General features: G+C 32.9%; 1 protein-coding gene across 1 annotated transcript in view; it reads right to left on the bottom strand.

Moving 5' to 3' along the window:
- The window catches only part of LOC145694897 (interference hedgehog-like), a 193,183-nt gene that overhangs the window by 69,182 nt on the left and 111,173 nt on the right, over nt 1-12,828 (bottom strand). Inside the window, exons 2-3 of the mRNA XM_081771633.1 lie at nt 8,222-8,313; nt 1,094-1,323 (exon numbers count right to left, since the gene is read on the bottom strand). Coding sequence (XP_081627759.1) covers nt 1,094-1,323; nt 8,222-8,294 — 303 coding nt within the window. The 5' untranslated portion in view covers nt 8,295-8,313. The remainder of the gene's footprint in view (nt 1-1,093; nt 1,324-8,221; nt 8,314-12,828) is intronic.

Here is a 12,828-nt window from a genome sequence, read left to right as displayed (position 1 = left end):
AGAAAAACTTCTCCAGATGTTAAGAGAGACGGCAAGAAATTACTATGAATAATAATAATAATAATAATAATAATAATAATAATAATAATAATAATAATAATAATAATAATAATAATAATAATAATAATAATAATAGAAAGAAGAAGAAGAAAAAGAAGAATTCGACCCCAAAACTTGATGCGCATTAGCTACGGCAAAATACAGTAATCAGTGATGTAGGAGTCTTTTAAATATGTATGTACAGAAATTAACAACATTATTATTATCATCGGTAACAAAGTTAGTGGAGTCCACAGCTGCTAAAGATTTTATTTTCCTTTTCGTTGTTTCTTTGTGTACATAAAATCACTTTTCCTTGTTTTAATACATACTAAATATGCGGATGAGCACAATGAACAACCATTTCTTATTACTTACAGATGTCGTGGTTAGTCAGAAAACTATCAATAGATAGTTGGCGTCCTACTCCAGGGAATTAAAATCACGTATAAAGTAACGATATGATTTGAGCATAAATAAAAGTCAATAACTTGTGTGTCATCCAAAGACAAAAGCAAATTACTCATTACTTCTAAAATATAATTTGCATTTTTTTCGGTTACATCTAACAATTTATATTCATTATGTACATTGATTACTGTTATTAAAATATGTCCAGATCCTATTTACAATGAGAATTCTCTATGACCAAAAGAGTGCACTGTCTACATAAAACATTCTACCATTACTCAGATATGAAACGAAAACTACGACCAATAATTTGCTTCAAATGACAACGTTTGACAACTTTACTACGCAGATAAAAACAACTGTATGATTTTACTGATAGGAAAAAAAGAAAAAAATGAGAAACAATAATGAAATGTCTCCTGTAAACCTGTAAACGTGCCATTCGGAGTTGGCTATAAAAATAAAATATGCTTTTAAAGAAATACGGCTACGCCCTACAGTCTTCAGTCAATCTGTCCTCAAATGATTATGTAAAATACTATTTTAAAATAATAAAGTTATCAACACATTCTGTTGACGCCTTATTCAGGTTTTTTTATTGTATGAAGCGAAGACTAGAAAATGAAAATGACAATTACAGTACCTGATATTCGCCTATTTGTTCCAGGTAACGTTCTGGAACATTGCTGAGCTTAACCATCAAGTGGTTTCCATTTTCCCTAATATCACTATCATTGCTTAGGACTAATGGATGCCCTTGATGAAGCCACCTTACTTGGTCCGCTGCAACATTTGGCTGACACTTAAATGACACAGTGTCGCCTGGTGGAGCCACAATTGGCTTTGGGCTATGGTCAAACCGCAGCCCAATATCTGAAATAAAGACACAAAACATTAATATTTTCCAGGTTGTCAAGCGCTACGATAGCTGTGACAAATGAAATTTAGCCTACATAAATCTAAATTGAACGTTTCAAAGTTCCTATTATCGTACATTGTATCTTTTATTTAATGTTTTCTTTTTAACATGAAAACATATTCAAGTTGTTTCTCTATTGAATTATAAATAATATTAATTTAATATTATAAAATAAATATGTCAAGAGATTTATTTGAGGTGCATTCCTCTGACAAACAAGGCATAATGAAGGAAAAAAAAGAGCTTTACTCTATAAAATACTTAATCTCGTAAAAACTTCCATAAATAGCTGTCTTTAATTTACATCCTTAGGCTTTCGCTTATACCTGTAAAAGAAAGCTTTCCACAAACATTCTATGAATTTTCACAGAATGCTAATTATATCACAAAGTAACATGAAATTCTCTTATAAAATTTAATTAAAATACTTCAAAAGATTATTTATGTTATTTTTACTAATGTAAGGATATAAGCTAAGTTATTCTTTACATCAAACAATAGTGCTTTTTCTTGTAATAGATAAAAGAAACTTTTTTTTTTTTTCAGATTTAGTGATAGATTGAAAAACTAACATAATATTCTTTGAACCTTGAATGCTTTCATAAAACTGGGACTGAGAAGTAAAGTAGTATAAGTTATAAAATATTAATTTCACAGGAGAAACGAAAAAGTGTTTTCAAGACAATATTTTGCTGGATTGAGTCGACTGTTTATTGATGGAAAAAATTTTCACTTCCTGCGTTCCAGTTGTCCACACCTCAAAACTTTCCTAGTGTCCCTCGTACTAATGTAAGTACGAAATAACATGATAACTCAATTTCGGCCAAAAAGTGACTTGGTATAGTTTACCTCTCAGCCCCAGAAATGTAGTTATCATACTACAGAATCAGTATGTACGAAGCATTGGTTTTTTTAAAAAAAAAATAACCAATCTCGTTTTATTTTAAAGAAATAAATACAGAAGAAATACAGGAAAGCAGTTTTTTTTTTTTAAAAAAAAAAAAAGAGATAGTGACTAGAATTTTTAGAACAAAACTATGTACTTAATACAAACAATAAGCAGTAATGTCAGATTGTCAGTAAGGGAAGAGAGAGCACTTGAGTACCTGCCACGTTTCATGCCCGTATTATGGAATCAGAGAGGCACACGAGCAACAAAATTTGTCTTACTAGAGCGCGGTGCAGAAAATTAGGAAAATGAAAACGTATAAGTTTCAGTATTTGCATCATCTAGCAGATTAAACCTTAAACGAGACTCAAATATGCTAATATTTCCAACTTGAAATTCAAAATACATATTGCTTGGAGATAGTCGTCTTCAACAAGGCAAATTGTTATGAGAGAGGTGAAAAAGCAAAATTTCACGTGTTGGTCAAATGGGAACTTACATAAGTTTGATCGTGGCATATACTTACTTGCCTTTGTCGAGGGAGGCCCGGGTACAACTCCATTCCCACGTCTCATACAACCTCGATGCTGTTGTTTCGAACAAACAAGCAAATTCTCAGAAGTCTACCAACGCAACTAAGACTTCGCAAAATTGTGGGTGTAAGATAATTAATGTGTGAAAATTACGTATCGTCCATTCTTTTTCGGAACTACAACCTGTGGAGAATCATCTTCGATATTGAGTGCTGAAATGATACCAGCAGTTAATGTGATCAAATGTTGTTCTGACTACTTCACGCAAAACTGTGCGCTATCTCATTACGCTGAAATCAAGAGCTTATAGAATGGGGACCATGTCATATGGTCTCAATTGGAAGGGCCTCACAAGAAGGACTTTGAAATCTAATTTATACGCTCTGAAAAATCCGAAATTTGATGTCTGGTAAAATATGACGACGTCTGCATCTATTCTGTCAGACACTGAAAAGAATACTGCTGCAAATGTTTCAAGAATGGTGGTACACATGTGAAGGGTATTACGTAATATCTGTTCATCACTTCTACCATTAACTCTTGACTTTCTAATCACTATAACGCATATGTATCTTGCAAATCCAATATTATGTAGTAATTTAAAAATATAATTCTTATTTTCTCAAAGGTTCTTTAACATTAATATGATTTAATCTTGTGAAAGTAAATCTAGCTGTCTTAATATTTCATTTTTGTTATTATTATTTTATCTGTTAAATCTTACATCTTCATTTCCCAGTTTCATTGTTAATTTTGCTACACTAACAGAATGAGATCTGACATTTTAAATGTTAATATAATATTAATGAATTAAAATATAGGAATGAGGAAAATGAATATACTTTTCATCACTGGAAATAAATAATAGACAATGGTTTACGTATTCTTTGTATTAGTAAGTTGTATGAATGCATAAATCAATTTTTATGCACAAACAATGACTTCTATCAGCTTGATATAAATTATTTGATATCCAAAATTAAAATCGATCAACGATATTTCTTCATAAATATTGCACGACTTAATCTCCCCGAACATTCAACATGGATCATTTTGTTACCCAATTCATAGTGTAAATATTTTATTCAAACTCAAATGCTAGGTTATGGCTTACTGTGTAAGGAAAATTATCCAGAATACGTATCTTATACCGGCGTTAGAAATTCATATCTTCGATCAGAACCGGATTTAGGTTTGATGAGATCCTAATCTTTTGAAAGTAATGCGGCCCTTCATAAGTTCAGCCCTGCTTTTTAAAGGACAAATCATCGCTATTTTCTGTATTGAATATATGCTCCATGGTAATTTATGGGCCCCATTACTTACATCGTAGCAGCCTACATTAAGCAAAATACTGCTGCTGTATAGGTTTTATTTTATTTGTTTCTTATCTTATATGTTTCTTTAAATTTTTTGGAGTCCCCAAGAGAGTGGGGCCCTAATCTATAGCCTGTTTAGGTTATTCTTAAATATCGCACTGCCTTCGATATATAAACCTTTTACTACACTCCAAAATCCCGAATCTGCAAAGAATACCTTCTACTGCGAATGCAAAACAAAAGAACAAGAAGGCGGCTCTCTGTGTCATATGACACGATTTCTCTGCATATTTTGATTTTTTTTTTTTTTTTTTTTTTTTTTTTTGTATGGGTTAATGTGTCAATACAACGGAGTCACGACATAGTCTATTTACGGAAGGGCGTATCGTAAAGTTAATTTCTCGATACACTACACTATATTATCAAATGATCACATCAAAAATAGCATGCCCTTTAACACAAGATGATGTATTCCTCGCCCTTCCTCCTCCCTCCCTTATAATATGTAATCACAGACACACTTATGTGGCATGTTTATTTCGAGAAGAGCAGCATCTGCATAAAACACAATGTAAAAACTTTTGTCAAGAAAAGCGTAAGGGTGAGGATAAACTGCATGAATATATATATATATATATATATATATATATATATATATATATATATATTCGCCACCGGGGGTAACTAATAGCCACTGGTTTACAGTCATGTGCAGGTGCGTGTACGTGTGTTTGTGTGTGATGTATACAAGAGTAGTCTTAGTAACGCATGTTAAATAGCATGCAGTGGCGCACACTTCCTCTCCAATGTTAGAAACACGCAATGTTGTCTGACACTCACACTTGTATATGTATCTCTTTTCACCAAAGCTACCAATACGTTATTAAACATAAACTAAGGTTTCACGAAAGCTATATCAGAAGCTTAAGAGGCGTGGGTAAGTTTCAACCTTGAATTTATTATATGCACTTGTGTAATTACTAATACCGATGAGTTAGATTTTCGTGTCTTTTCCTTTCTTACTTGAGGCTTGTGCACGTAGTATAGTTTTATTCTAGGCTACAGATAAATTTCAGGCAAACTATTTTCCATCCTATAAAACGAATTCCTATTACTCCTACCGTAGCAGAGTGGGAAAATACACTCAAATATAGTCGAGTAAAATGGGGGAAAATACATAAATTCTTGTCCACTAACAGGATTAGGACGCAATTCGAATCAGTTCCTCAAGAGTGTACCTCAACCGTTCTATTTCCCGGCAGTTTCCAACTACGACTACCACGTGCGTCGAAAGAGTACTATATATGACCGCAGGTATCGGGGACCTCTTTATGCCCTTTTTTATTATATTTTCTCAAAATACTGCAGAAATGAATAAAATAATAAAAAATAGAGTTACAATTTCTATACGAGATTTTCTAATACTTATTTCTGATGTCAGCGGTCCCTGGTTCGATTTCAAACTATGTTAGTTTGTGGTGACGTCAACATCGTGTCCGTGAGTTTTGTTCTTCCCATTATTTCTACGCCACCAATTCTTCTATAATCACTCAGTTGCAGTTGTCACCCATCCCATTTAGCCTACATTAAACTACATCTTTAATTTAATCTTTCCCCTCTTACTTACAAAATAATATTCATTAATCAATATCATAATCATCATCATCATCAATATCATCATCATAATATATTAATTATAAAATAATATCAATGTTTTCATGCCGCTTCATAGTCGAGTGACAAATGTATGTGGACCTGGGTTTGATTGCCGGTGGGGATACTTGTTTCGGATACAAATCCGAATACTTTCGGATACAAATCCGAATACTGGTTCGGATCCCACTTGAAACAGCTAGTACCGACTCATATAGCTTCGATGCTAAAAAGGGACTTGAACTCCAATTAATGAAATAGTCGAGATAATCGATTTTCAGAATATTTTAGGACAAAAGAAATATCTGGATAATATTGAATATTTTATTACTTATTAAATCAGAGAAATTACAATAATGTGCTTTGATTTCTGTATTTAGAGTATAAGAAAATAGTTGGGCTGGAACTATTCGTAAAAAAAAAAAAAAAAAAAAAAAAAAAAAAAAAGGAATATAGATTCGAATTAAACACTGTCAGTTTACTGCAGTATTTCATAAGCTTTTATAATTACGAGGCGCGTTGGGAAAGTAACCTCCGATTGGTCACTGTGCACAAAGTAGTGGGGCAGCGCTACCATCTTTGCACAGATATGCGCGGTAGATCAGTCTGCATCCAGCTGTGGTAGAGTAAAGGTTGTCTGATTACTACGGTACTTCCACTTTTGTAGTGTCTCAAAATGTGTGCTGCAATAGAAAACCCCGCAAAGTGCGAGGTGCGAGCTGTTATACGTTTTCTTATGGCTAAACAATATTCGGCAGCAGCTATTCATTGGGAACTTTGTGCCGGGTATGGACCAAGTGTGATGAGTGAAGGAATTGTTCGTGAATGGGTTCGTTCATTTAAAAGTGGACGAACAAACATTTATGACCAAGAGAGGAGTGGTCGCTGAAGAACTCGTTCTGAAAATTGATGGAAAAGTTCGTAGAAATTGACATTTCACAATCTCGGAGTTTTCCGATGAATTTTCACAAATTTTCAGGATGTCAGCGCTTTGGGGATGATGAGAAGCTGGAAGATGCGGTCACAGGCTGGCTCAAGGAGATTTTTTTATGAAGCCAGTGCAGAGAAAATGTTGAAAAATAAAGCAAAGAAGTAGTTTTCAGATGTATATAATAAATTCTTATTATTTACTTTAGTGTTTCTTTTTTTTTAATCAATCGGAGGTTACTTTCCGAAAAGCCCTCGTACAATGATTTTATTAGATTAGATTTATGTTTGTTTATTAGAGTCAAATCTTCCAACTTAAATTTCGCGCACTAGAGCTACGACACTTTGAACATATACGTAAACCAGATGACAATATAACATTTTCACATAATTTTCACTCTAGTTAGTTTTACTGTAAAATTAATTATTTAATAGGGGTAAGCATTATTTAGCAGAAATTTATTTATTAGTTTCACTGGAATATTTTCAGAATATAGACCTAATCCATAAAAATATTTAATAATTATTGAAGTCACAGCTATTTTTTCCATGCAATACATAAAAACACGATTGAAAAATGATATCATATTAATATGTCAAAGTTATATTTAATGTTCTTTTCAATTAATTAGGTTTACGCTTCAAGCCTGTTATATAGACAGGAAGAGAGAGATCATTTCAAATATCTAGGAAGTATTTCGACGAGAGACGCTTACTGCAGCAAAGAGATAAGATCATGAATTACCGTAGCAAAACAAGCATTCAACAGAGATATATCACTCTTAACTAGCAGATTTAATATTGCTCTAAAGAAGAAATTGGTCAAGTGCTATGTATCGAGTTCAGGGACTTGTACATTACGGAAGTTAGAGAAGAAATATTTACAGAACTTCAAAATGTCGTGTTATAGGAAGATGAAGAAGACAAAATGGACAGAGAGAGTAATAAACGAAGATATTTTAAAACGGCTAGAAGAGAAGAGGACGCTTTTAGTTAGTAACCTACGGAGGAAGGCTAATTGGATTGGACACATTTTGCGAAGAAACCGTCTTCTTCATACCGCTATAAAGGGAAAGATGGAAGGAAAGCGAGGAGCAGAAAGAAGAATAAAACTGATCGATTGATGATTTGAAAAGTAGAAAAAAATATTGGGAGGCAAAAGAGGAAGGGAAAGATCGAGAAACATGGAAGAAGTATTTCCAGGCCCGAGCCTAAGAAATAAAAAGCGCATTAGACAAGAACCTGCTACCAGGTAGAATACTTAATAATATACTTAGGTATATATTTGAAATTCATTTTGAAAAAGCAACGGAGATTTAACTAGACTTAAAGAAGAAACTAGTAAAATCGTACGATTAAAATTTCAGATCGTTTCAAAGAAAACAGAAAAAAATCCCATATGAATAAATAGGCTTAAAAAATAACATATAGGTATATACGTTAAGACGGAATCTTCTGTGGTGTTCCCTCTGACCTGAAAACCTTACTATATTGACCGAGATTAGAGATTCTGTATATAATAGATACTTACTATCACATTGTGTAATGCATACTAGAAGGCAGGTCCAAAAGGCAATCGGAAGGGACCACCTTGTCCATGCCATTGTTTCAATATTGTCACCCCTGAAAATAAAAAAAGAAAAGAAAATGAAAAATACATATTAGTATAAGTAAATAAAATGAGTGTACACATACAATTATATTAACATCTATTTCATTGACATGAAACCTAAGGATAATGCATAAAATATAGATATGCAGTACCAGTATTATTGTGCATCATACACTTTTCTGTATAAAGTAAGAGATGTTCTTTAGTTCTTGAATATGTTAATGAAGACGTATAGGTGGTTCGAAAGGTAAACTATTTTTGTGATGCTCAGTAGTACAGCGCTCGACTCTGGCGCGTAGGGTCCCTGGTTTGATCCCAGCATCTGCCAAGTGGGTTTTGTAGTGGACAAACACCGTATATGCGGGTTTTCTCGGGGTTCTTCTGTTTCCTACCACTTTCGTCATTCCTCGCTATCATTCATCTCATCATCACCTCTCCCTTAATCTAGGTGCTTAATCGAGAGATGTTAAGCTCAATTCTTTTTTTTAGTGATGTTCCAGTTACATTTTACAACATATAGACTATATGCTGCCAGCTCAGTGGTAGAGCGTTCACCTCCGGTGCTTGTGGTCCCTGGTTCGATCCCAGCTCGCGCCGTGTGGACTTTGCGGTGGACAAATACCGTGCTCGTGCGGTTTCTCGGGGTTCTCCCGTTTCCTCCCACTTTCTTGATTCCACCATTTTACTCATTTCCCATCATCACGGTCTTCCTTTAGCCTAACCGCATAACCGTGGGACGTAAAATTTAAAGATTTCATTTCATTTTTTATTCAAATTTCTCCATAATGTGATAGGGAAATTTTTCCATGGATCTTAGATAATACAGACAATGTTTCGCGTAGACAATGTTGAAGTGATTCGCAGAAAAAAATGGCAACATTACTTTTGTTGGATAGCCCACAAATGCAGTGAGAAATCCCCTTCACGCTCTGCTCTGATATAAATCATCGTTATGAAAACGGGTTTTATTGAGCAATCCAGCTACAATTTACAAGCTTTACTTTTTACAGCAGATGCTTCCATAATTTCCATCAAATCGACCTTAAGACAAACGTTCGGGTCTTGTAGCGTACTTTTCAACACTTCTTCTGTAACAATTCTCAAGGCTCTAACGTTTTGAGGGAAGTTTTTCCCAGATAACATGTGTGATACTCCACCGAAGGCAGATGGTATGATCTCTTCTAAACCAATATTAGGTCATAAGAGTCCCGACACAACCAACCAAATTCATTAAAGTATGCATGCCCCCTCCCAGGAGTACAACAAAATTATGATTAAAGCCCCATTTGTAACAACGATTTAAAATTCAGCCTTAGCAAACTTCATGACATCACATGTAAGATATTTTGTCTTTACTGTTTCTATTTAAGATTTCTACGTTACTGAAAACTAAACCATTATGCAAATTAAAATTTTATCAATCAATAAATAAATAAATACAAAATGCTATTTTAGTGTCTACAACACGGGCTTATCAAGTATGAGCAAATTATTATTATTATTACCATTATTACCAGTGGCGTATTTACGATTTTGTTTCGGGAGGGGCTTTGCTAACTTTCGGGGGGGGGGTTTGCCTGAAAATATGAAAATTCTGCAAGATATTTCATATACTTTACTATAGTAAGTAAGATTTCGGGGGGGGGGGCTTAAGCCCGGAAGCCCCCCCCCCAAATACGCCACTGATTATTACTAAAGATTAGAGAATTCAATGCTGCATCTTAAATCGCAGAAGAGGTCAGACAAAAAGCAACTATAACCAACGAGCGAAAAGGAGGAGAGGCGTACGTTCGGTATGTAAGGTTTACGAAGGGGAAGGGGGAGTGCAAAGTAAATAAGGTTGGGAACTTTTATAAAGTTCTATAAACTAATGTTGACTCTTTAACACCTGCACGTTTTTCTTTTTAAACCGATTGCTTTATATGGGGAATTATTCTCCTGTTTTCTTTGAAATGAACAGGAATTTTAATGTTATTGTATTGACGTGTTCTTCAAGTTTTAGTTAAATGTCCCTTGCTTTCCAAACTGTATTTGCACTTATATACATTTAAAATTACTTAAATTTGATAATTAAATATTAACATTATGTGTAACAAAACTTCATTTTCGTGAAATTAAGGGACATTTAAATAGATTTGAAATAAATCAATAGACTGAAAAGACATAAATTCATAAACTCAAGAAAACTCCATCGAAATACATACTTCCCGCGGTTAATAAATAACGTTTCATAGATGCGTTTAATTCAATGAGATGCAAAAGAAAAGCCATTTAACAAAGCGTGTGTTAACTTTATCACTCACAACGAGTGACTGATGGCTTATAAGCATGCAAGCGTCAACACCTCTCACCGGATATCATGTAATTTGATTAGAATCCCTTTTATTCATCCGAACGCCCACTTTTATTTGCTTATCGCTATTGTTTTGCGAGCCACCTTTCACTTTTTTTTTTTAATAGTTAGTTGCTATTAATTCTTATTTGTGTAAGAAAAAGTCGTAAAAGTTCTACTTTTATTCAAACATAGTAATCGTAGTAATATTCTTACGGGCATGATGATCGTAAGTGTTAAACGTAACAAAATGAACAGAATACCATTTTCGTAAAGGTCAAATCCTGTCCCTCTTTTTTCTTTCTTTCTTTCTAATCCCTGCGGGGGAGAAAAATTTCAGAGGTAAAACTGTTCACGTTGAAAATATGGAAGAGTATAACTTCCTGGATAATAAACACACAGGTTAAGAAACAAGTCACAAAATTATCAAAACATAAAATAAATACATGTATGAATACAAAGAGTGAGAGACTGTGGTTAACCTCATGGTTATTCGTTTTCCCACAATTGTTTTTTTACTATTAGTTATATTTCATTTAAAATATTTTTTTATTTTTTCTGTTATGATGACGTCATGTGATTTAATACCATGCCAGAAGTAGGAATACAATCAATTCAAATTTATTTAGATTTAATTTACCAATTTTTTTTGCAGACTAATTAATTTTCTATATTTTGAAAGAATTATTTATATAATTTCGTAACTAATTTTTATTTAATACAGCTAAATCAACCTCTCGAACTAAATGAAATATGAAATTATTTATTTAACCATATTCCATATGTTGAAGTGGGCGTTCCTTTGTTTATACAGTTGTAACCCCTTTAGCACCAGAATTAGTAAATATTGCGTTTAGGATTACCGACTAATTCAGGAGATTTTTAAATGGATCAGACACTTAAGTTTTAACGGTATGTGGAAAAATTGAATTTTTCCCATTTTAGCTTCGACTTTGATATAAATACATATATATACGTGTTGAAGAAGTGTCTCCTTATTTTAGGCATAAGTTATTGCCTAATATTTGACAATTTTCACAGTATGACGAGATAAACTAAGTGACTGAGTGTTCTACGTATGATCCATCTTTAACGGTAAGATTAGAACAATAGAAGCATTGATATTAAGAAGTTACTTAATTACATTTTAATGGTTGATAATTATCGGTGGTGTTGACAGTATACTTTTCTTCAAATATGGAAAATACATTTACAGTATGTTTTCCTGATATTTGCATAGTGAACACAATGCTCGTGTAAAGAAATTTACAGCCTCCCGCTTTCAAACCTAATACCGATTACCTGCATATTTCGTAATAGTACATCCGAATAATTCTGTAGTACGAATTTTACAGTATGGTTTTGATTAGTTAAACTAACCTAATAAGCGATGTGAAACAGAGAGATCTTGGCTATTTCAAAATTTTCTGTAAAATATATCTTAAGAGCATGAGTATTTACTAGTTGATTTTTGCATGTCGTTTTATTTCAAATTAGTATCGTATCCAAATTATCTGAAATGTTAATGATTCAGCAAATACATACATTCAATCATTTCTTACGGTTTCGAATCGCAGTTCTCTTTTGCTTAGTGTTTTTTTTCTGATCAAATCTAAATAGCAGAATAATTCTTCGATAATAACATTTCTTTCTATTTCTGATTACCGGTAAAAATATGAACTTTGCAAGATATGTGGCCTACGATTATTTTATTGATATAATTGTGTTTATAAAAACAATAAGAATAATTAAAGAATTTCTTCGTGAAATAAAAATGTAGTTAATTTTTAATGTATGAAAAATGAATAATTTATAAAAGAAAAGAATTATGACAACCTAACGTAAGACAATTTTAGCGTAAGGTATGTATGAAACATGTTGTTAATAATTTAATGGCCACTGCAAAGTAAATCTGTACCTATAATTAGTATAAATTTTCCTTCTTGTTCACATGATTATCTGTACAATTGAATAATACGTAAATTCTATGAATTTTGAATATTATATCAAAAGACATAACTGTTCTGTGTTTCGACTACATTATTTGGCAATAATTTTAAATCCCTTGAAAATTGTGCATGCTTAAAAATCTCATTTATTTTTCCCTTTTGGAAATCTATAAACTAATAATTTCTGTAACTTCTGTTATGAAGTAGCAAAAGCAGAATTTACTGATTTTAATGAATTTCGACTG

The sequence above is a fragment of the Thermobia domestica genome, chromosome 9, assembly GCF_964235325.1.
Source record: "Thermobia domestica chromosome 9, izTheDome1.hap1.1, whole genome shotgun sequence".
NCBI lineage: Eukaryota > Metazoa > Arthropoda > Insecta > Zygentoma > Lepismatidae > Thermobia > Thermobia domestica.
Note: the sequence above shows the minus strand (reverse complement) of the source record. Positions and strands in the feature narration are given on the sequence as shown.